This window comes from Coturnix japonica, chromosome 3, assembly GCF_054131305.1.
Source record: "Coturnix japonica strain WE chromosome 3, WE-NBRP24, whole genome shotgun sequence".
Lineage (NCBI taxonomy): Eukaryota > Metazoa > Chordata > Aves > Galliformes > Phasianidae > Coturnix > Coturnix japonica.
Genome location: NC_140665.1, coordinates 63,071,956 through 63,096,259, shown reverse-complemented (window position 1 = coordinate 63,096,259; position 24,304 = coordinate 63,071,956). Strand labels below are relative to the sequence as shown.

The 24,304-nt window shown below is 39.1% G+C and overlaps 1 protein-coding gene and 1 long non-coding RNA gene across 3 annotated transcripts in view; one reads left to right on the top strand and one right to left on the bottom strand.

Moving 5' to 3' along the window:
* The window catches only part of SLC16A10 (solute carrier family 16 member 10), a 55,596-nt gene that overhangs the window by 23,412 nt on the left and 7,880 nt on the right, over positions 1-24,304 (top strand). The window contains exons 2-4 of one of the 2 annotated variants that reach the window (XR_014944847.1): positions 9,034-9,178; positions 10,730-11,165; positions 18,662-18,693. Coding sequence is in view for 1 of the 2 variants with exons in the window: in XM_015858607.3 (XP_015714093.2) it covers positions 9,034-9,178; positions 10,730-11,165 (581 nt within the window). In the remaining variant the exon portion in view is untranslated. The remainder of the gene's footprint in view (positions 1-9,033; positions 9,179-10,729; positions 11,166-18,661; positions 18,694-24,304) is intronic. The other variant, XM_015858607.3, reaches the window with a different exon arrangement.
* Positions 22,450-24,220, bottom strand: LOC146761440 (uncharacterized). Its single transcript, XR_014944857.1, has 3 exons — positions 24,087-24,220; positions 23,610-23,866; positions 22,450-22,971 (listed from the first exon to the last, which is right to left on the bottom strand). It is a non-coding gene; the product is annotated as an uncharacterized LOC146761440 (long non-coding RNA).

The following is a 24,304-nucleotide window of genomic DNA, read 5'->3' as shown; positions in this document are numbered from 1 at the left end:
TTTATTATCCCAGTCAATAATATTGGCAGACTCAAAAATTTTGGATGTAGATGGCATAGAGAAGCAAGGTCAGGAGTTAGTGGCTGGCTCTGTTGGTTTCAGGGGTTACAGAGAGCACAAGCCGAGTCATGTGTGCATGTACCTGATACAAAGAGCACATGTTGGCACGGAGAAGTGCTGTCATATATGCTTTATCTTGTGTTTGCTTTTATCAAGCTTTCCGTACCAACGATTCCCTCTTTGTGTTAACCCTCTGAAAGAGGTAACACTTTAATGCTTTTTTAAAATGTACAAAAACATCATATGGTATCTCTGTTATTTTATTAAACTGTCAGTACTGGAAGGGAAGTGAGTGGGAGATATGTCTTCTTGAAGTGTCCTGTTTCATAATCAGTGTCTTTGTTTCTGTATATATATATATATATATAGGTTCTTTCCCTCTGAAAGGGATACTTCAGTAATTGGGTCTTATCTTGAAAAATATTTACCTGTTACAGCATCTAAACATAACTCTCTGAAAGTTACTTCTGGTTTGTCATTGAAACCCAAATAAGAAACTCTTGGTAATTTGTGGTAAACAGTGGAGAATGATGGCTTACGACATTAGGAGATCTCTTAAGTTACAGCAGTTTGGGCCTTGAAGCTACAGAGTATATGCTGTTCTAGGTAGGTCTGGTGATGCCTACCATGTTACTGAGACGTCTTGTGGTTCAGAAGGATCTTGGTATGTGAGAAGTTAGTGGGTGTGCTGGTAACATAACTTCAATTAGTGTACCAAATTTATTGGTGAAACAAGATTTTTATCTGTCTTGTCTCTTTCAACCTTTGTCATGCTCTCACAAGGACATGCTGTTGTGAAAGAAACAGGTATGCTTATACCATTTAAAAGACAGTCTTGATTTGCTGCTCCTTTCCCAATCTGAGTAAGGTGAGGGGACAGGAAAATGCTTAGTAGCTTCAAGAAGAATTTTTTTTCAGTTTTGTGTCTCTAATCTATGGTACAACTCTAAAGCAGGAGATCATTGCATGACAAGTTTGGTTGCAGATATATTCTGGATATGAGTAACAATTGTGAGAGCACTTAGCATTCACAGAATCACAGAATTGTAGGGGTTGGAAGGGACCTCTAGAGATCATCGAGTCCAACCCCCCTGCCAAAGCAGGCTCCCTACACCACATCACACAGGTAGGCGTCCAGGCGGGTCTTGAATATCTCCAGAGAAGAAGACTCTACCACCATTAAATCTTTCTGACAAATCAGACTATCATCTTTGAATTCAAGAGCTAGCACTAATACATTGAATTGATCCTAAATCAAAATAGAACGTGATTCTTGGTGTTAAACTGTTTGATATTAAAAGGGGGGGGGGGGGGGCAAAGTAATTTAAGGTGACGGAGGGAGGGAAGATGAAAGTATGCCTGGTAATCTGATCTTGAACTCCAGTTTTTCATGCCATTAGTTAAAAACGTGATTATATTGTGCTTTAAAAACTATCTCAGTCAGCAGAAAAGCCTTGTATGACTTCTAAAAGGGAAAACAAGTGATTACAGCTATTTCTTATTGATCTGTTCCTTGTTTATTCTTCCTACCACAGCATTTTCAGACTTTAAGTGTCAAAGGTCAAGCTCGGTTTGCCGTGAAATCCAAATGCGTACATTTTTCTGTTAATGATTGACTTCAGGCTTTTTTTGAAGGCTCCTGGAGGCTTAATGCTTCTAATCTCTACCAGCGGTGTTTTGATTAACACCTTGGTTTTGATTTTTGAAATTTTATTGTATCTTAACTTAAGCACTTGTTTATTTTCCTCCAACTTTTCAAACTGTATAGAAGATCTGCAGTCTCTCTGGCAGTAGAAGTTGTTTGTCTGTAAGGACGTTCTTCTGTATTCAGGCCTTGTATTATGTAGTTTGTTAAAAAGTAACAGCAACCAAAATAAAGAAAACAAAAAAACATAATCATTTTCCTGTTTGCTTTGGATTCAACAGTATTATCTGATTTATTTGTTTAGGGTGGGGACCACCAACCAAAAAAACCCCAAACCACCTCTGCCTAAACTTGTGTTATTTTACTGAGTGTAAATGAAGTGATTGAATTAATCAGATCTCCTCCATCACTACGTCTAGCTCTTCTCTGGTTTCTTTCTATTTTCCTGCTGCTTATGCTCACAAGGACTTGATCTCAGTAGAGACTCTGAAGGCAGAAACGTATAGTGTATAAAGCCATAGAAGAAATCAATGTTGTGTTCTAACTTAATAATGTTTATATGGTTCCTACTCCTATTATTTAAACCTATTATGTAATTTCATAACATACTGGCAAGCTTATATGTCTTTCCACCCTGTTGCATTAAGATCAAAATGGCATACTCATATGTGAAATTGTGTTTTGGATGGTCACAAGGCATGCTGCAGAGATGTCACATACAAATGTAGTAAATCTTACAGATACTTATAAAATCTGCTGAGTTCAGCACAGAGTGAATCGGACTCTTAATGACTTAGTGCTGTGATAGCGTGCAGTTTGCTAATGGAAGCAGTGGATCTGTTCAGGGGTCTCTTAATTGGGATCCAATGGGTCATATATAGTTCTTGGTTGCTGACTCACTGTAGTTCCCAGGGCCTATCAGTAATAAGGTCCCTGAATAATTAACTTATTCCCAAAGGACAAGGAAAAGGAGGAGTGGGGAAAAAAAACAGTGCCTCGTATTCCTATCAGAGCTTTCCACTAGTCTCTGATTCATGTGTGTTTATGTATTAATTGTGATCTCTGTGTGTGTGTGTTTCTGATTAGAATCCTTTATAGATCATTCTGATTCTTAAAGCCTGTTCAAGACATCTTTGGCTTCCAAAAGATTTGTTTCTTTGCACTAAATTTTCTTTGCCGTATTTTAGAACTTTCATTTAAAGCAGTTTTCATTTTTTTCTATAGTATTTCTTTAAGGGAGAGCCTAGCTCAGACATCTGCAGTATAACTTGAGTTCAGAGTTAGAGGATACTTCCTGTGGCAGCATTATGTCATAAGTTTATTTTTAGGCCTTAAATGCATACTTGTGCTAATGGGATCAGCAATATTGCTGAGTAGGACAAGCAGTACGCTTTGTGATAGTATGAATTCTGGATGTCATATGTCTATGTCACAATACCACATACATTTCAAAACATTATCTCCTTTTTCTACTCACATACAGGTCTGTGATCTACAGATTGCTCAGTAATGGGGTAACGATCTAGAAATTCCACTCTCCCCTCTGTGTCCTTATCATAGGCACGTGAGGATAATCTCAAGAAGTTCCATGAGAAGTTAGCGGAAAGTCTCTGAAACAATTTTCACAGGCTTGTGTGAGCAAGGAATGCAGCACAGGTCATCTGATGTCTTTGGCTAGTGACAGGTTGGTTAAAAATAGGGCTGGCAACTTATGGGGAGCTGACCTACAGGGGCTCTGGACATGGGAGGATATTGTGGCGGTGGCACTTGCTGGTTCTAACGGTTCTGTTGAACTGTTAATTCACATCTGTTTTAGAAATCACCATATATATCTATTATATATATATATATATATATTTTTTTTTTCCCCTGGAGGAAAATTAGATAATGCATGAAAGAGGATGTATCTGGAGTGTCTTAGGCAGATGGTAATGCTCTGCCTCTGGTAATAGGAACAAAAGAATTTCAGTGGAAAAGCTTCATTGGTATGAGTTTTGGCATTTGTCAACTCAGGCTTCACCACCGATTTTCCCAAGAAGCAGAGGTCTAAAACTGTTACAATGTTCCTCATTAAGTTTCAGTATCATGGAATAACTTGAGTTGGAAGCACTAGCTATGTGGGCTTGGCCTCCCTCCCCCTCAAAACTGCACATTTCAAAAGTACGTTGAACTTCTAAGTTAGATAAGGCTATTCACAGGACCTTGTCCAGTCTGATTTTCAGCATATCCAAGAGTAAAAATTTCAGTCTTCCTTTGACTTCTTTCATTGAGGAAAAAAACACTTTGTAACATATAATTTGAGTGATGCTTATTACTGTTTGCCTCAGTTGTTCATTGTCCTGTTGTTGTTCACCACGGATTCTATAATGATCATCTGTTGGATATCTGGAGCCAGAAATTAGATTTCTTCTGAGCTGCTGGTCTTCTCATCTGCAGGCTGAACAACAGATCCAGAGCTGTAACCTGTTTTCATGTATGAGCATGCTGGTAGCCCTTTTAGACTTGCTGAGTTGTTGTGTTACCTCTGATTAAACTCAGTGTACATATGTGCAAATCACTGTTTGTTGGAGGAAATATAATCCAAATGCATGCTGAAAACCCTAGTGGGCTGTGTCAGTTGTTAATTGCTAGTGGAGGAGTAATGTTTTTGGTGGGAGTTTTTCCTTTTCTTTTCTTTGAATCACAAATAGTTTTCTAAGCACTTTTATCTGGGGCACTTGATATAGTGGTTTGTTTGTTTGTTGTTTTCCTAATGTAGGGATAATAAGGAGATAGTTTAATTCTTTAACAAACCAGTTAGGACAGAAATGTATTGTTTGCTCTGTATTTAATACTGTGTGAAGTTCTAACTACTCTGTCTCAGAAACTATAATACAATTAGAAACCTTGGTGTGAAGGGGGGCGAGGAGAGGGAAAAATATGGAGCTTCTATGCAAAGATAAAGCCCATAAAGATGCTTTACTCAGAGAAAAGACTTGTGAATATCTCTAATAAAAGCATATGAAATTATAGGTTGCAAGAGGAAATAGTGTAGGATGGTCAGTTCATGTTCCAAGTTGTGCATTCAGAAATTACCAATATTTAAGCAGTTATATTAACACTGCATTGTAATTTTATTATAGTAGACTTTTTCCACATAAACATTCTCAGTGTGTGACAACAAAAACTATGAAACATCTGCTGTCCACATAACTTGTCCTATATTGCTCATTTCATTTGATCACTTCAAAGTATTTTTTCTTAGAATTCTGCTCTATGGAGTACTCAAAAGAATAAGAATTTCACACACTTTTGTTAGTATGTGAGAGAAATATTGTTTCCATTTCATAAATGTAGAGGCTAAGTCTAAAGCAGGTTGTCCCTGATTCTGTTCTTCACGAGTTAAAACAGCCACTTTATTATCCAGCATCATTCTAGGCATTACAAGCTTTAGTGCAGTACAGCCTGAAGTGCTATATGGGTTGCATAATGGGGCGGTGAGAGAATGGATTTTTAGGAAGGATGTCTGGCAGTAAGCAGAGGCGTAGGGAACGGCTGGCCCATCTGTCCTGCAAATCTCACCAGCCTACCTATAGAATGAGAGAATCTGCCGTGATATTCAGTGTAGACAGGTTGCTCTTGTTTTTCAAGATCTGTGCTTTGTCTTAGCATGTGCAGTGCCAAACACATTGTTCTGCAAGCTATTCAGTGAGCCAGAGTTCTACTTCTATCTTGTTTTGCTACTCGAGCTACACAAACACATCTGATTTTTTTATGTGGGCAAACAAAATATTTTTGGAGTTGATATTGACTTCTCGACTTAAATATTCTTCTCTTGAGTTGCCTTCTATCCCCTCTCCCAGACAGTGGCTTTTTGTTCCCTGTCTCAATGAGAAAATTCCCAGGGGAAGGTATTTAAAAAAAAATAAAAAGAAATCTTAAAGCTCACCAGAGAATGAAGGGTGTTACTGCTGTATTAAACCAACCACTTGAAAGGCTTTTGTGAGGATAAAACCTGATAACACTCAGTGTAATGCACAGAAGAAACAGAAATGAAAAGAAGTAAACAGGAATGCTACAGAGGGGTAGCCTTTATTTAAAGTTGTGCGCTTTGGAAGCATTCCAGTGTGAAATGCTATTAATGCTTTCTTTGCCATTGTCTTGTACGTTGTAGTGTTTCTGCCTGCAGAATGAACTAAGGCATCTGACAGCTTGGGGTATAAATATGTAACACGCAATCCAGCTGTGACAATGGGGATGATTTTTGCTGACAGATAATGGCTACTTACATTTATTGCTGAAGATGAAAGTCATGCTATTTAAATGGTAATCATTTTTTAAAGCAGTGAAATGGCAGCGTATCTGTGGAGTGTGCGCTGTGGTTTTATAGCTGTAGACTCTTGGACAAAGAAATAGGAGACGAGCATTCTTTGCTTACAGCTGCATTATTTCCATTCGTAGTGAACTGATAAGAAAACTTAGCTGAGATTCTTATTGCAGTACAATTTTAATTACAGTAAATGTTGCTTTTTTTTATAATATACCGTGTTTCATTGGCTTAGGGACACTTCAGTATGGGTGCTACCCATGGACCCTCTGGTCTGATAGTTGTAATTTGAGGAGTAACTTCTAGGGAAGCTCAGGAGCTGGTTGTTTTGCAATAACGTGTTTTGAGAAGTAAATGCTGAAGTTCCAGTTCCCAAGGAAAGTTTAAGTGCTTTCTTAAGAGCTCTTTTTCTATGGCAGTCAAAATGTTTTGTGTATGAGTATTAACACAAATGCAGAGGTTAGCTGTTACACTGGTATCTGAATTAACAGCTCTGGAATATAGCCAGCGTGTGAGTAGGAAAGCAGCCAGTAGCCTGGAAGAAAAATGTTTTAATCAATATGTAATAAGTGCTCTAGAGAACTCTCACAATCCTGGCAAGCTACATTTGTATTTTTTCATATTGGACAGGCATTATAATTTGTATTTTAAAATGCCAAATGCAGTTCCTTTTACCTTTTGCATACAGGCTGGAAGAAGTGGAAGAAATGTAAGAATACCTGAAAGCTTATTAGAACAAAGAATTGAAAATTACTTAGATCTGTTGAGTGTATTTTACATCCATCAGCTTCTTCATAGAATCATGTTACCGCAGCAAGGCATGCTTGCCTTCAGTAAATAAGGTTCTGCTTGCTTTTTGTGTGTGTGTATTCAGCTTCTTCACAAAGGATAAAGACAAATTCCCTTGAATTCTGCACACATGTGAAGTTAACTTAAAGACCATTCTTTTTGCTAAGGCATAATAAGGGTGTTTATAGCAAGCATGCCAAACAAATCTCTGCAAGTTCCTTTTCTGTTGGATCCAAGAATCTCATAGGAACTGGAAGTTAAAGGGCTCCAGTTTGCTTTAGGTAGAGCATGGACTGCCACTTCTGGAGTTCCATCTCAGCACTGTTGTGAAACGCCTCAGATAAGGCTGTTGCCCTTCCTTTTTGACCCCACATTATGTGGGAAATCTGTGGAACATTTCTCCTATTTTAGGCTTAGCTTGTCACTGCTGTAATAAGAAAAGAAACAAGTGATAAAAGCCGTATTTCTTTCATTAAGAAACATGAAAAGACAGAGTCAGCAAGTTAACTGAATGTCATTTGAGCTGAATGTTTTCACCTCAGGCTTTTATATTCTAGTTTTATTTTCTTTGAAAGCTTGTAAAAGTCCTGTAAACGATTTGCTTAAACCAAGGAAAATGCTGCATGAATCACACAGCCTGTGCTGACTGGAAACTAGAACTGCTGTGCTATTACAAAGGGCTATGAAGAAACTTAGTCGTTGCCCTTGTGCAAGTTAAACTCTTCTAGTGTCCTTCCCTTTCAGTGTCTCAGGGGGGCCTTGCTTCACCCAGTGTTGCCTGCTCTTCCTTTGTGCAGCCCTGCAACTTAACAGAGTGCAGGGTTGACAGGGTTTTGCAGTCTGAGTTAGTCAGCAAATGCAATGACTTCCCGTGAAAAGAACCTTGATCTTCTATAAATCGTTCCTTGAAACTCGATGGTGTTTATCACATTCTCAATAAACAATAAACTGTCCAAAATAGGTTGCAGTTCATTGAAATCATTGTTTGCCTTAAAAGGAAGGTTCTATTTCACATACTCTCGTTTCTGTTTGTCTCTAACCAGCTGTTCTCTTTTGTCTTTCATTTACATTGTAAACTGTTCTGAAGAAACAGTACTTTTGCTTGTTTGTTTTACTGCATTTATTTCAGTGCCTAGCACAGTGGGGTCTTCATGGTGCCCAGTGCCTCCTGGGCACTTCAGCAACTACTTCTAAATCTTGGTATTGATGTATGTGCTTCCAAATATTCTTCCTTAGGTCAGTTGGTTGTGTTTTATTTTTCCAGGTAATGTCATTTGCCTTTGTTACTGAATCACCATTGTTTATCTAACTGTCACTTGCAAAGATAATCTAAATAAAATCCCAGTTACAGGAATTCAAACCTATTCCAGGTGGAAGGAGCTCTTTTATCTCCCATGCAGTTCAGAAACAAGTTAAAATATTTTCTTAATGTGTCTTAACTCAGCAGCTTTTTTCAATAACCATTACTTTCCTGAATAGACAGAGCCGTATAAATAAGTTTGTTATAAATAGTTTACCTTTATGACCTGGGGGAACTGTTGGGTGATAAATACATCACTAGTGTGTATTTGAAAGAATGACTACATGATAGCTGATGAACGATGCCATTTGAATACTTGTACAAAGTAGAAAAGAAAGTTGATTTTCAATTTAAAATGAATCAAAGTCTTACACCTAATTTACTTGAAGGCACTGTAGTTTGTGATTCAGCCAAAGAAGTGCTTTATAACTTCAGTATACTTACCTGAATTGAGTCTTAATGATCTAAAGGCTCACTGATAAGCGAAGAACTACACATTAAACAATGTTTGTAAAGCTCCAGCTGGATCTAGATCTGTGCAATTAAGTGAACATCTGTCAAGCAAACCTAGCTGTTTAAGGTCAAAAAAATGCAAAAGTAGATCAAGTGAAATGTGTTAATAAATTTCAGAAGGAATGTGGAATGATCTATAAGTTACCATAATGGTTTAGTCATTAGTGTGAATTCTAGTTTAGTCCCTGGTGGAGTAAATGTTTTTAAAACAAATTCTGTAGTTAGTTGTGTTCTTTGAGCTGATGAAATCTATATTATTTGATCATGTGAATTGGTTGGGGTTTTCATTTGTACGGTGTTAGGTAAAGATACTTAAATATATGGCCATAAGTATGATGCAGTGCTAAATTAGAACAGATAGTAGCTAGAAGCTGAAATTGTGCCATCTTCTAAAACGTTCTGTCTTTTTCTGTTCTGCAGCATGGGTGAGCTCACTCTCTATGGGAATGGTCTTCTTCTGTTCTCCAATAGTCAGCGTGTTCACAGACCTGTTTGGGTGTCGAAAAGTCGCTGTTATTGGAGCTGCATTAGGTTTTGTTGGACTCCTTTCAAGTTCTTTTGTAAGGTAAAAACAATCTTTTAAAATTACATTCAAAGTACTTCTATCAGTTTTATGCTGGTCCCATCGACTGAATATGAATGAATAAGCAGTGCTACTTTATATTATAGCTAAAGATGTTACTCTATTGTTGTTTTTCTAGCTATAATTTCCATGAATAATCAAAAGCGGTGCTTTCAAATTCAAAAATTATTTGTAAGATGTAACGTAACTTCCCAACGGCACATCCTATTTAGGATGTATAAGTGTATCAGTAGCAAAACTGTGCGGTAACCTCCAGGGAGTTGTTGAAGTTCCAGACAGATTCAAAGTTTTCTTCTATACTCAATACTCCAGCTGCCAAATATTAAGGTAGCAAAAACATTGGTGTAATGATGGATCCTTAGGGCTTACTGTAAGGAAGTCTCAGTTCTTGTGTTATTGAATATACTTCAAAGGTAGTTCAGTGCTTCTCTTCCCTCCAGATTATACTTCATTTTCTGTAATTTTTGCAGAACAAATCCCAAGAAGTTTGAGTGACATGCACAGTAGAAGATGAGGAAACAGGAAACTTACTCTTTGATTTTAGTCATCAGCAGAAACCAGTTAGTGAAGGTAGGCTAAGAAATAGCAGGAAAAGAAGCTGCATTTATTTCTAGTTCTCAGTCTGCCTTTTCTACCCTTAGCAGAGCATAGAGCAAAATTCAGAAGTTTTCTATGTAGAAATACCAATATCTATTTCTACACTTTCTACCAATATCAAAAGATTTGTGAAAGTGTGTTTTCTGTGCCCATGCTCTGAACCAGACACACGTGTTATCTGCATGGATGGATATCAGTGCTGCATGGCACTGCCCTAAACTAATACCCCTCACTTGGGCATATGTACCCTAACATGAAATCATATTCACAAGTTGATAGGAAGAGGAGATGAATAGTCTTGATTTAAGTGCTGAGGCTAGTGTTTTTATTTATTCTGGGAATAAATAATATTCATGGGAAAAGGAAACTGTCTTGTTACGTGAACGTGTTTCTGCTTACTCTTACATTTTTGTTTTTAGTTAAGTGTAAAGATTTAGATTGATACATTTTATTTAAAGCAAACAAAACAGAACACCTTCTGCCTGATGCGTTTTCAGAGGATTGCCACCACTTTTGAGGTGAAAACTAAAAAAATACGTATTGGGTAAAGTGTTTCTTCCTCCCCATGTAGCACAATCTAGTAGTAACTGCTAAGTACTACAAGAACTTCATTATTGTAAATTGAAAGAAAAGGTATTTCTTTCCTGTGAAGAAAATGCTGCCGTCCTTCTGTATTTCTTTAATTTTCACTGGAAAAACACCACCGAAGGTTCGTACAGAAATTTTTACAGGCTTTAAGGATGTGGCTTTGTCTGAATTTTGCTTTAGAGGAGCAAGTGTGAGCTTTAGATGAGAGATGAATTCTTGTTAAAGTGCAAACAAACTAATATCTGAAAATATGTCATTTAATTGTATAAAACTCTTTTGTGTGGTAGCTGGATGTGAACATACATTGTTTTACAATGTTTTTTCTCCTATTTTCTATTTTGAATACAGCACCATTGAACCTCTGTATTTCACCTATGGAGTATTATTTGCCTGCGGCTGCTCATTTGCATACCAGCCATCTTTGGTCATTCTTGGGCACTATTTCAAGAAACGCCTTGGACTTGTGAATGGCATCGTCACTGCAGGCAGCAGCTTGTTCACTGTGTCTCTGCCCTTCCTCTTGAGAGTTTTGATTGACTCTGTTGGCCTGTTCAACACATTACGGGTCCTGTGCATCCTCATGTTTGTTCTGTTTCTGGCTGGCTTTACATACAAACCCCTTGTTTCCAACACCAAAGATGAGGGAGAAAAGAAAGGCAAGTTCAGATTTCCTCCTGGAAAAAAGATTTTCAATTTCTCTGTTTTCAAAGTCATGAGTTACCGAATCTGGGCTTTTGGGATTCCTGCTGCGCTTTTTGGATACTTTGTGCCTTATGTTCACTTGGTAAGTACACTGTTTTTTTTCCCCCTACATATGATGTGATTGAAACCACAGTCATTCCCTTTTGTATAATGGACTAAGAAAACAGTCACTGATAGGGAGCATTATTGAAGTCCAATTTGTTTTGGGGAATGCTGTGTTTTGATCGCTGCCCACCTTCCCAGTGTGATGGGGGAGAGAGTTGGAAAAAAAAAAGTAGAACTCACAGGTTGAGATAAAGTTATTTACTAAGAGAAAATGAAAATAATAACGGTGCTGTCTGTATATATGAATGTATATAAGAACTGATGCATAAGCAGTTGCCCACTACCCACCAAGCAGTGCCCAGCTAGCCCCTGAAATAGTGGAAGAGAGCAATGAACTTCCATCCCCTTCAAAACTCCTTCTGCATGTACTATGGAACATCTCTTCGACAAGTTTAAGTCAGCTGTCCTGATTCTTGTTGCTCCCAGCTTCTTGGACCCTTTGCTGTGATGGGCCTTGTCTCTGTACAATGCTGCTTAGCAGCAGCTTTAAGCATTGATATGTTATCAACAGTATTTTTCTTCTAGAACAGAAACATAGTATCACACAAGACACTCTGGAGCATATAAATCCACCCCAGCTGAAACAAAAACAGGGAAAAATGTGAAACTAATTCTGATGCTGTCTGTGATCGAGAGATTCCAGGGCTCTAATCAAAACTAGTAGTTAACTAGCCAGTTACATTTTTAGTTCCTTGTTCTGAATTTTACCTTTTATAGAAAGGTTTAAAAATGTTTAACTGTAAAAAGAGACATTTGAAAAGGTATAAACTGACTTTTATTTATGGGTTTGACTTAGTTTTTAATGATATGTAGATCTTATTCAATAAAACGAGTAGTCCTTTGAAATAGTTTAATTCCATTAGATGACTTGTCTGTTGTGACATCTTGTACTTTTTTCTTGTGAATTCTGTATAGAGGTGTTCTGAATTAAAACATTCAAAGGAGTAGAAGGGATGTATTGTAGAGCAAGCATTAGAGAATCATGGTATGGCTGAGGCATACCTCTTATGCTTTGGGTAGTATTAGATGGACCTTTATCCTGACATGGCACCACTGAAAAGATCCCAGTTTCATCCTCTTTGCACCCCACCTTCAGGTATTTATAGATGTCGATGATCAGGTCCCTCTGAGCCTCTTCTTTTCCAGGCTCTCTCAACCTGTCATCATAGGAGCAGTGCTCCAGATCCTTCAGCATCCTGCTGGCTCTCCACTGGACTGGCTCCATTATGTCCAGGTCTCTTGTAATGGTGGGTCTGGAACTGGACACAGTGCTCCAGGTGCAGCCTCTCAGGTGCTGGTTAAAGGGAAAGGATCACTTCTCTTGTCCTCCTGGCAGTACTTTGCCTAATGCAGTCAAGAATGCTGGTAGGTATTAGATCCAGCTACTCATGTTTCTAGAGAATTGAAGAACAAGACTATACAAGTAGAAGCTCTAAAACAGAAGTGTTGGTTATTATTTTCCCCCCATATCAGATTGGCACAAATTCTGGTTGCAAAATTTAGCTCCAGTGTATGAAAACAATTTGATGGAGGCTGATTTTAGTGTTACGTTTGTGACAGAATTAAGAAGTTGAAATCACTGATTTGGTAAATGTGATATAGTTGTCAGTAAACGTGCTGCTTGAGATTTAAAGAGTGGAGTGTTCTCACAGCTATCTATGATGGTTTCATCGTTTCTGTAATTCAACATAAGCTCACTCAAGAATTTAGGTCTGCTTTTAGAACCAAGCACATACTCTTCCCCGTGACTCAGTTTCAAAAGGTATTTTTAAAGACTGAGCTCTTGAAAGCGGAAATTATTTTTATGAAAAAATGAGTAAATGAATGAGCAATGATGTGTACAATCGTACAATCATCTGGGATGGAAAACACCTTCAAGATCATAAAGTCCAACAATCAGCCCGACCTACTGAGTGTCACTGTATACCTGGAGGGCTCCCTGAAACCTTCGAAAGTCTCTGTGGGAGCAGCATGAATTCTGCCCTTCACCACAAGTACTTCAAAACCAATAGATATTTCTGGATTGGTTTTTAAATGTGTTTCACGTGCTTTTGTTAAGCATATGCTTTTTTGTTAAGCATATTCCTTCCTTCCTCCTACCCCAGTGCCCTCAAGTTCTGGTTCCCCATACATGTCAAGTTCCATTTTTCCTTCCCTAAGCATCACTTTCTGTGGGAGCCCTTGACCACATGGCAAAGTGGGCACAGCCCCTGCCAATTGTGCCACCAGTTGAGCCCATGGGACCTGGATGTGGCAGGCTTGGTGTGCTGTAGGCACCACACGTTGGCTGCCATCTACTGCCTTGGCACTACAGAGCCTGATATTCCCAGGCAAGGGTTTTGATTGCTGCTGAGGCCAAACCTCATGCCTGATTTTTCTGTGTTTCCTGAAGCACGTTGGGATGGAGGATGCAAGCTGTGAGGCTTGTAGTGAAAAACAAGTACAAGTTTATTTCTGGTTTTGGAATAATAGAAATAGCCAGGTTTTCATAATTCTATAATAATAATGTAATTTCTAATAATTCTCCTAAGAAATAGAAGATTTTTGTTTTTCAAGACTCCTAGGCTAATAGAATGTGTTTAAGTGCTGTTCTCTCTCTGTTTTTTTTAAAGAGTATCTCCTTATCATACACTGCTAATACTGAGGAGTTTGTTAGGTTGTGTCTGTTTAAAGTTGGGTATAATATGGTAGGCAGTTAGAATGGAAGGCTCCTGCCTGTTTGTACGTTGTTTAGCAGAGTGAAAAGAAATGCTACGTAACGGGTGTTGTTGTATAATCTCTTGTAAGGTAGGTTCAATTCAGTATGAATTTACGTATGTATCAGTTGTGACATGTTTACAAAAAATGTGGCTGAATGCTGTGTTGTTTTGACAGCAATAAGCCAGTCAGTGTGAACAACACAGATCAGGCTGAGAATAACATCTGAACTCTTTCTGTGCAGTGTTTCAGTCCCACAGTAACTTATCTCGGGGTGTTTACAGTATCCTCACCACCTCCATTTCAAATCAGGATGTAGCAGTTACTCTTATTGAATGCCTCTCAATGGTAACGATGGGTCCTGTCTTTTCTTTTAATAGCGTTTGGCACCTTCAGCCCTGAGTTTCAAATGTAGGATGAGAAAATGAATTGAATAATGAAATAATTCAACGCAAGTAGTGCAAGTATTTATTATTGTTTTACCACAACAACAACAAAAAGATATAGCAACAAAACCAACCTCTCAAAACAAAAGCAGGATTGTAGGCAATAGAATTAAAATGCACCTTGATAGGATTACCTTTTGAAGTCTAAACCTTTCATTGATAAGGGAAACGTGTACTTCTGTAGAATGGCCAGATCTGTTTGAAAACTGGGCTGATGGGTTAAAGATGATTGTATACTGATTATATACTTAGATGCAGAACCGCATCCTGAATGTGAATGCTATGAATGCTACCATAACATTGACTGTACTCTTAATATTTCAGAGTAGCTCAGGAAACAGAGCTCTCGGTATTTCTCACCCTGCTTTGTTTCCTGTTTCTTAATTCAAGGTGTAAAACTGGCTTTATATTTTAATGCTTACCCACATGTATATTCCACGGTGGGTATGTGCTTGTATATGTAAAGATTTTTGGTTAACAGCAGCTGTGAGGAATGCATGTGAGCTGTGTCTGTGTGCTTCATGTTTCATGTTTAAGAATTGAGATGTGTGCCTGGCTTTTTTTATTCCAACATATTCCCTGGCAGAATCTGTCTTGAGAGGCAGGTTTAGATACTGGATTTATTCCCTTCAGTAGAGGGGTCTTGCAGGTTGTTATTTTTCTTTAATGAATTTGTCCATACCAGGAACTGGCTCAGCTGACCTTCAGAAAGCATGGAAATGAGAGTGCACACCTCATTCCTGGAGCATAAGGTAGATATTGCTGCTTCAGGTTCTAGAAACTGCCTCCGAGAAACAAAGCAGCAGCTCGGATTCTGCTCTAAGATTTTCATCAACTGTACTGGAAAAGAAAACTCACCACAGAATAAAAATGTGAGGCTTGAAAGCAGCTGTCCAGCTGAAGGGTATCCCCAAAAAATACTGCAGCCCCAGCACTGTTGTTGGGCACAGATTTGTGTTCTGCTGGCACCCCGTCTTATTGGACAGTGACATTTACTTTCTCTGCTGGCAAACTGCTTTTCACTGTTTGTGGGGAAACCTTGTGACAATGGAGTGAAAGGTTACTGTCTAAATAGGCCTGGCAGCCACTAGTGGACACTATTTTTGTGTAGTTGTAATCACTGTAAAAACAGAGACCCCGTTTTTCACTGTGAAGTTAATGTATACTGTAGTGTATGTATGTCCCCTGTGACTGTACTTTTCTATGTGAAAACAAGGAATACTGCATTTCAAAAACAACAGCAGAGACTCAGTGCACACGCTGCACAAGGATATTCACTTCAGCCTTTTCTTTTTATAGACCTCAGGAATGGCTGGGAAGAAGTGCCAGTGATGACAGACATTCTTAAATGGCCAGTCATCCTTTGCTCTGCTCAGTATGAAATAGCTGTGGCAGATTGCGATATGCTATATTGTCTTTTGGAGACTGCTTGGCCCATTTTGAGGGCTTGAGTGAGCATTACCCAGCCAGGATGCTTGGTCACCTTGGCCACTCTGGATGCCCCCTCTTTTCAGGGCATTGCTTCCCTGTGGTCTTTCAGCTCTCCTTCCAATGGCACCATTACAGTAGGAAGTTTCCTGGAAATAGGAAACCATTCCCTTCTCAGAAGGTCTGGGGAGACCTGTTCATCTGCAGCTTGAAATGTTATGAAGAGATTGGTTCTTCTGTCTTAACTTTCAAGATTCCATGCTTCCATTACACTTCCACGTGTTCCTTAGTCTGTGATTGGTCGGTACCATTGGCAACACAGGATCCATGTCATTTAAATTATTGACAGCTTTGAGGATTATAACCCAGGTCTTTGAGGTATCTGGCTAATTTGGGGATCTTCTTCACAGAAAAGAATTAGTGGTGAAATATTTAGAGGCCTAATTGAGGAGCGGTTCACTGGGAGAAGCAAGTCACTGGCAGTATCCCCAGAATGTAAACTGTATTGGTGACTTTTAGCAGTCTGTTCTCTTAGACGATCTCTGGGCTGGCTGCAGTCATGTTCTATGATCACTATAGTCAGAGAGAAAGGTCCTAGTACTTCTGCCGTGTAGGGAAGCTTTAAAGCTATGGATTTATTTCAGATATAACAGAAAACATTCGAAAAAAAAGAAAAAAAAAAAAGAAAAATTAGGCAGAGGAAGCTAACGTGAGCTTAAAATTTACACCATAGTGATGAGGAGCAGCTTTTTTATTCTGGAGAGGTGCATGAAATAGTTGGAATCTCTGTAAAGTATTTGCTTATGCATGTAAACATTGACTTTCTGGGCTTCATCACAAATTCAGATGGCTCCAATAGGTTCAGCTATCTCCTCTTGTGGCCTAGTCTGTCTCCAGTTTATCTCTACTTGTTACGTTGAAGTTACTGATGTAGTTGCTGTACCCATGTGTTCTGTCCTTGTATAAAGATAGTGCTGTCTTCTGGTCTCCATGTACTAACTTTTGCTGGAACATCCACTTTGTTCTTGTTCTTCAGCAGTACGTTTTTTTCTCACCTTAAAAACAGCATAACCAACAGGAGGTCTTGCTGATGCGGTTCAGAGATGATGCAGATTTTTATTGCTAAGTAGATATATTTTTTTCTTCATTCTTCCTCTCTGTAGGATGAGATCCTTGAGTTTCTGTGAGTCAACTATTCTTTGCTGGGTCTGCCTTCTTAAACTGAACCAACATGGTACCTTCAGCTCTGCTCTGCACCAGACAGCTATTTTGGCTTGTCTCTGTTTCTCAGCCCTGTAGCAGTGCTGTGCTTTGCTCTGCTAGTGGGGGATCTGCTGTGCAAATTCAATGTAGTGCTCACACATGTGGACTACACTTGTCAGAAAAAACATCTTGTGCAATTGACTCAGAAACAAAAAGCCAAGCTCTTGTGAGGTCCTCTGTACTCAGTTTTCCTAGAAACTTGTTCAGAGCTCTTGCTATGTACTTATAAACTGTTTTTACTTTAGTGCATTCTGTTTGTGAAAGGCCTTATTCATTCAGGAATGAACAGTCTCTCTATTCTGCCCATTAGGAAAGATAGCCATTTTCTACATGTACGTGGCACCTTCCCCAGGCAGAACTTTAGAAAGAAAAAGTCATTAAAAAGAATGATACTGGAAAATACAGAGGGTATGGTGAGCACCCAGAACTCTCCCAACCAGAGCTGAGCTGATGCATCTGCACAAACTAGAGGAGAGTTGGGTTGAACCTCACTCTAGTAGCTGATGGACGTCCACAGGACCCAAGTCATTGTTCTTAATACTGCTTACAGATAGTTTTGCAATTCTTCAAGGAGACCCTACTGATATTGTGTTCCCCAAATACTGTCAGTTGAGACTCTTGTGGAAAAACCAGTTTCAGTTACTGTTCTCACAGAAGTGATCACCTCTGCATTCCGGTGGCATTTCTATGGAGTTCTCTGCAGTAGAAAGTGAGTCTGCTCAAGGAGACATAGTGGGCAGTTGTTACATACCTTGCAATAACTGAAGCTCTTCAGGTGGTGCATTTTGTGTGCACAGTCCTAATCCAGCACCTCCTCCTTAAAGCTGTGTGTCTTCAGATTTCATAATGGAGACAAATAGAAACGCAGCTGTCCTGTATGAGTGCAAACAGTGGTGAAAAGGATGACATCTACTGTATGGACTGTAGTAACCAAGTATCTGCCAGCTTAAAGCATTTAAAATACATGTACATCCATCGTAAAATTCATACACGTAGCACATCCTGAAGGAATTCAGTTCTTGTAAGGTAAGTATTGTCTTTGTTTCATGAACCACTCGTGCTAAGCCATACATTTGCTGCTTAAATTAAAAAACCACCACCAACAAGAAAAGAAATTGTGTAAAAAGTATTTCATTTCTGATCAATATGTCTGGATCTTTTACTGTTAAACTGGGGGAAAAAATGTCACCCTCGATCGCCATGTTCACTTGCTTTCCTTGGTTGCTGTTGAAGAAGATCACTCATTTCTATTGTTTCATGATTTCTTCAGATCTCCACCATTCATTTGCCTGAAGACTGCTACATTTTTCATTTCCCAGAGATTATTGTTCAACTGCTTTGTAAAGGCTAGGAGAGTAACTATTAAATGATGATCAGTACTCACAGGTCATTGTGTCGTACAGCTTTTTCTCCATGCTGTAGATAAGCAGGGAAAATCAGAGTTAAACCTGTTGATTTTAGTGCTACTGCATTTCTCATTCACTTTCTCTGTCATTTTTCTGTCTCCCCAGAGAGGCCGGCAGGGCTCTGCTTTTGTGAAGTCCAATGTAATTAAGCAGGTTATTTCTGAGACCCTAAATCTTCAGTGGCTCCCCATGCTTTACTTGCTTTTCTAATCTTTGCATTTATTTCCCTTCAGATCTCAACATCTGCTGCAGTTTGACTGCCCAGGTTAGTGAATTTTTCCCCCTTTATCCACTTCTGTAATGATCCTGTGCACCCGTTTCTCTCCCAGTATTCCTCAGTGTTGATCTGGCAGTACTTATTCTCGGCTGTTGACTGCCCGCTTTTGATTTTGGGGGGGTGATGGGAATGGGAGAAAAAACAAACCCTGTTTGTTATGAGAACGTATTTAAGCTGTTTTTCAAGTGCACATTGGAGAAAGGTAAAAATGCATAAGTATGAAAAGAATAGAAACTGAAAAATAAATGTCAAGAGTGTGTGTTTTGTTTTACTCTAGAACGACATAAGAATTCACTGCAAAAAAATACATCAGGCAGCAGATATGTTCAGTTATGAGCAGTAAGATGTTGAAGGAGAGGAACAAAGCAGATGTCCCTGTGTTTATACAATACCAGCAGATTGAAAGGTCTGCGTTACACTCTGATTCCCATTGTTTCCATCTCTGTCAGCGTGCTACGTGGTGTATTTTATGGATAACACAAACACTTGTAGTATCAAACAAGGATACAGTTCAGAATCCAGAAAATAAAACTGCAAGCTCTTTTGGTTTTGTTTTTAATAATTTTATTGGTAAACTTGGTCTTTTGTCTTTTTGGGGTGCTTGAAGCATCTTGACCTGAATTAAACTCTTCAGGCACCTGTGGCGATTGTCCATAGGTAGGTCTCAAATCCTGAAGTATTATAGATGCTCTCAGAGTGATGTGGTAGCTGAATAAAGGCTTGAGAATCTGTTTTGATTTCACTCAGCTGAATCCTATGGTGTCAGCAGTCTATTCCTACGAGACTCAACAACAGATCTGTTTTAAGTTTGGGAAGACTAAACTGGATGTGTAGCCACAGACTTGTATTACAGTCTTACTTAAGTGCGCTAAACAAAATCAGTCCATTCTGTAAGTTTTCAGTTTGGCTTTGTAAACAAGTATGAACTTGCAAGTTCAGGTATGAACTAAGTATTAGCCTTCTACTATTAAGTATTAGCTTCTTATTATTAAATATTATTCTCCAGTTGGCTCCCTCCCAGCAGCTGCTTTGGCAATTGGTGATAATCATATTTAGAAGAACTAGTCCAAATGTTCTGTTGTTTTGAAATAGGCTCATTGCATACAATGTTAATAATCATTGATTACTAATGAAGTTTCCTGTAGCTAATTATTTGTACATTTGTACCATTGTTATGGTATTGCCACAATGCCACAAGTTATATGGAACATTTTATCACATGAGTAAATGCTACAATGATTTGAAAAGAATGATTGTATTGCAGTGTTGGACTGTGTGTTAAGAAAATAACAACAAAAATCCCCAAACTTGTCGAGTTACAATAAATAGCCAGTAAGTATGTATATGCTATATTCGTCCACCAGGGCTGTATATACATTGGGGCTATGTACATCCATCAGGTCACTTCACTGAATGATGAACAATAAGAACCATAGTACTTTAATTTATAGCTTATCTAATGTCAAACTAGAGCTTAACTAGTGTTCAAAATCCCCATTGCCTCTTTTGATCTGGGATAGCTGGCAGTTGTTCTGTATTTGGAAGAACTTTCCTAATGTCTAAATGAAGGTCCTTTTGTACAGCTTAGGCCCATGGCTTTGTGTTCTGGCCTTCATGCCCACTGTGGGAACCATTGGCTATCCAGTTGTTTGAGAACAGACTGACTTTGTTAAAGGGCATATTTTACCATTTCTATTTTTTTTTAATCTTTCTACAATATAAGCCTTTAAAGCTGATGCCAGATCTGTATTCTGGGTTCTGTCCAGTTAGCCCATGTCTTTAGTAATGAGCAGTGTCTGCAAATAGACATCATAATACAGCTAAGGCTTTACTCGCACTGAGCAGGCTGTGAAGATCACACTGTACATCTTATGAATTGACCCATCTACTGTTGTTTTTGCAGTATGATGGCATTATAGGAACATGCTGAAGTTTGATCTTGCGAGCCTTTCAGTTCCCTTTATGAAGAACTGCTAACAGATTACTCTCTTCTTATGCTCATTTATCTGATTACTTTTTTTTCTTACCTTGTGGTGTATTTTGAGCATCATTTACCTCATAAAGGTTGTATGAAACTGAATGATGTTTAGCTCGCATTACCTGACCAGGATTCCAGGATGCCCAGATTGTTCTGAACTTTGGTTTTATTTCACAGTGCCTGCAGATGCCCTTCATTTGATGTCATCTGCAGATCTGATAAGTATCCCTCAACTTCACTATCCATATTGGTGGTGAGAACGATTATTAGTGTTAGACTGGGGCACACTCATTCTTCTTCTCAGTCTCTGTGAGCTTTCCCAGATCATGTTCCTTTCCTGCCTTGTGGCTGCTCGAGCCAAGCCAATCCATCAGCAACCTTACACCAGTTTCTTTAAGCTGCCTCTTGTTTCTCCAATGGAACCCGGCCTGTGTTGAGGCCGAGAGAAAGTGCAGTGTGAGAGGGAGGGAGTAGAAGTTGTGGGTCATCTCTTGCTGTGGTGCAGAGATTGTCCTACACTTCAGGCTGCTTGTCCCCAGCATGTTTTCTTGCACCATTCCCCAAATATCTTACAGGCCTCCCAGCTGACATGCACCCTCTTAGCCATTTTCACCTTAAAAGGTGCTCACAGTTAATCTGTTGATTGATGTAATCTGCATTTAAATAAAACTGAACATACATGTTCTGAATCATCGATGTGGGAATAATTCTATTTCATGCTTTATTTGGTGGAATAATAGAAAAATCCCTGATTGTCATGTAATCATTACATTCCTATTATTCTTCTGTTATGCAGATGAAGTTTACCAGTGCTATAAAGAGGAACTATCACTGCTGTAGCAAGTGTGTAAGCAGGAGTTATCTGCTAGTTGTCACATTTTTGTCATGTGAACACACTTCATTTGTTAAAAACAAAACAAAAACCCCCAAAACAGCAGGAGGAGAAGCTGCTTTATCCATCCAAGACCCATTTCGAAGGGAGTGCTATCAATTGGTATTAACAGTACTGTTTCATACCTTCTGGCACGTCAGTTGCTTTTTCAGTTGATGTTCATGAGTCGATATTATTTCAGGAATTCTGTCCCTTTGCTCTCTTTTTGGTTATCACTAAAACTCATTTCATCATACGTACAGAAATCTATTTGCCTTATTAAATGCTCTCCCATGTGCCTATTGTCATACAGTTTTCTGGCAACTGATTTCTCCAAGTGTTTTTGCTCTTGTTTTTTATTTAATGTGTGTGTTCTTCTGTTATAGAACAAGCAGTGATTTATCTGGAGTTATCTCATGCTGTGTTTTTCAGTACACCCTGAAACTTTGAGCCTTCGGGGGCAGCTGACATCTCATGCACATCCGCATCTTAGATACTTGCAGTCATGTTTGACCACTTGGCATTTCAAGGAATCACAGTTTTACTTTGGATATCTGTTAGCCCTGAGGAACGCACGGTTTGTGTGCACTGTTCTCTCACCAAAAGAACCCCCCAGCTCCTTCAGAAAACTGTGGATGTGGATAAGATAGAGTTGACGGGAACATTATATCCAGTTTACAGATTGTAACAGCAGTCTCTGTGAACGTTCCCTTTCTTTCATTTAAAACTGACATAAGGGTAATGTCAGACATCAGGACTTATAGCATTTTCTTTTATATGAGGTTTCTAGGTTGTATTTTGCTGTTGGCCATCTTTTTTAACCTACTAACGTTGTACTTGATTGGGAATTCCCCAAATGGAATATACCCGGGAGGAAAACAATTGATAGAGAAAAAAATTTCTTATTAGTTTGTTTCTTTCCAATTGGTGTTGTTTGGTTCTTGGGGTTTGAGAAAAGAACTGGATCAGTACTTGGATTTTTCCCCCCTGCATCATGGATTTACTGCATGGACATAGCAATGCGTGCATGCATTGAACTGAAGGTCTTATCAAAATCTGTGTCTTGGCTGGGTGGAGAGTTACCCAAGAGAGCGTATCAGTAACCCTTACAGCCACTACATGTGACTAATCTTTGTTTTATCTTAAAAGGAATAAGAATTTGGACAGTAAGATCTGTGTGTTACCCTGAGACAGAGAACAAGATTGTACGGTAGAATGCTGGTGCCAGGGATGTATTCAGTTATATTGTGTACTGTCTGCATCTTGATGTGGAAAATACAAAGATAACTTCTTGTAAAATGGTAAAGAAGTGAGTGCTAGTCTGGCAAATCATGAAGACTTTTAGCTGACTCAGTTCTGTTCTTCTTTCTGTAGCATGGAAAAAAGAATCTCAGCTTCCTTTGGAAAGTTGCGTATTCTACAATTAGAATAAAGAGGGTGTGGGGGGGAGAAGCATAAAATTATTTATTTGATAATTATTTTATTTGCAGCTTCGTAATTTGGAAGTGTGGCAGAACTTATGTATTATAAGTTGCTGTTTAGAGTTCTGCAGTGCTAGATTTCCTTCAGAATGCCTTCCTTTGGATCTGCATTATTTGTACTGCAGGCCTCTTCTACTCTTGAAAGAATGAGATTTGCAATTTGCCATGTGTGCAGCTACAATGGGAAGAGCTGGGTACCTTACTGAGAATGGACAAAACCTGCGCTTTGGCCTTGCTGTCTGCTGGGTGCCTGGGACCCCATTTGTCTGCCTAAAAATTCATGTAACTCTAATGTGTGTGGTTCTACAGTGGCAAGACTGTGCTGATGCATGACTTGCTGCCTGGGAAGGCCCACAAGCCACGATCCATCATGGGATTTTTGAGTAGTTGTGTCAGTTAGAAATGTGGAAATCTTAAATTTTGGAGGCTTTCTGTTTAGGCTGCTTCACCATCAATAAATGTATTTAAATGATAGTTACAAGATGTCTGTAATTCCATAGTTAGCACTTACAATACTGGATTAATCCTGAAGCAGTGTATTTTCAGATATTCGGTTAGTGCTGCTGTTACTTACATGTTACTTAGTGGCTGTAATGCTGGAGACTGAATGTGCTGTAAAGGAGCCTGGGGTAGGATGAGAGGGTAACTGAGATGGGAGGGATGTTCCAGGGATCTCTGGTCCAACTCCTGATCAAAGCAGAGTCAGCCTTGAGGTCAGACTGGGTTGCATAGAGCTCCTGCTCTACTCCCTGTGTCCTCCCATGGAGGTTTCTTGCTGCATCTAGCTGGAAGCTCTCTTGGAGCTTATGGTGCTCTTAAAAGGAGTGAACTCTGAAAATAAATACTAGTTTAGATACATGAAGCTCAAGATACATAGCATTTATTTTCCTTCTTAAGTTGGCTGGATCTAGTATCTTCCCCCTCCTCCCCCCAGCCCGAGCTGACCTGAGAGAGGACAGCATTTCACCCTGGGAGCGCTGCTTTGAGAAACCCGGTTGCTCAGTTGTGGGTACAGGGTTAATAGTTATCTAAATGTAGAGCTTTATCTTACCTCTTGAAAAGCCTCTGGGGAGTGGATAAATGAGGTCTGCTAATTAAACAACCCAGAGGCTGCAGGAACATGAAAGTGGAACAGGTGAGAAGAATGGCAGAAAATTCCAAGGTTTCTCTGCCAGCTCAGCCGGCAGGTGTTGACAGAAGCATAAAGGTGGGGATGGGAAGCTGCCAGCTTTTCTTCTCCCCCTTCACAGGAAGGATTTCATGCAGCAG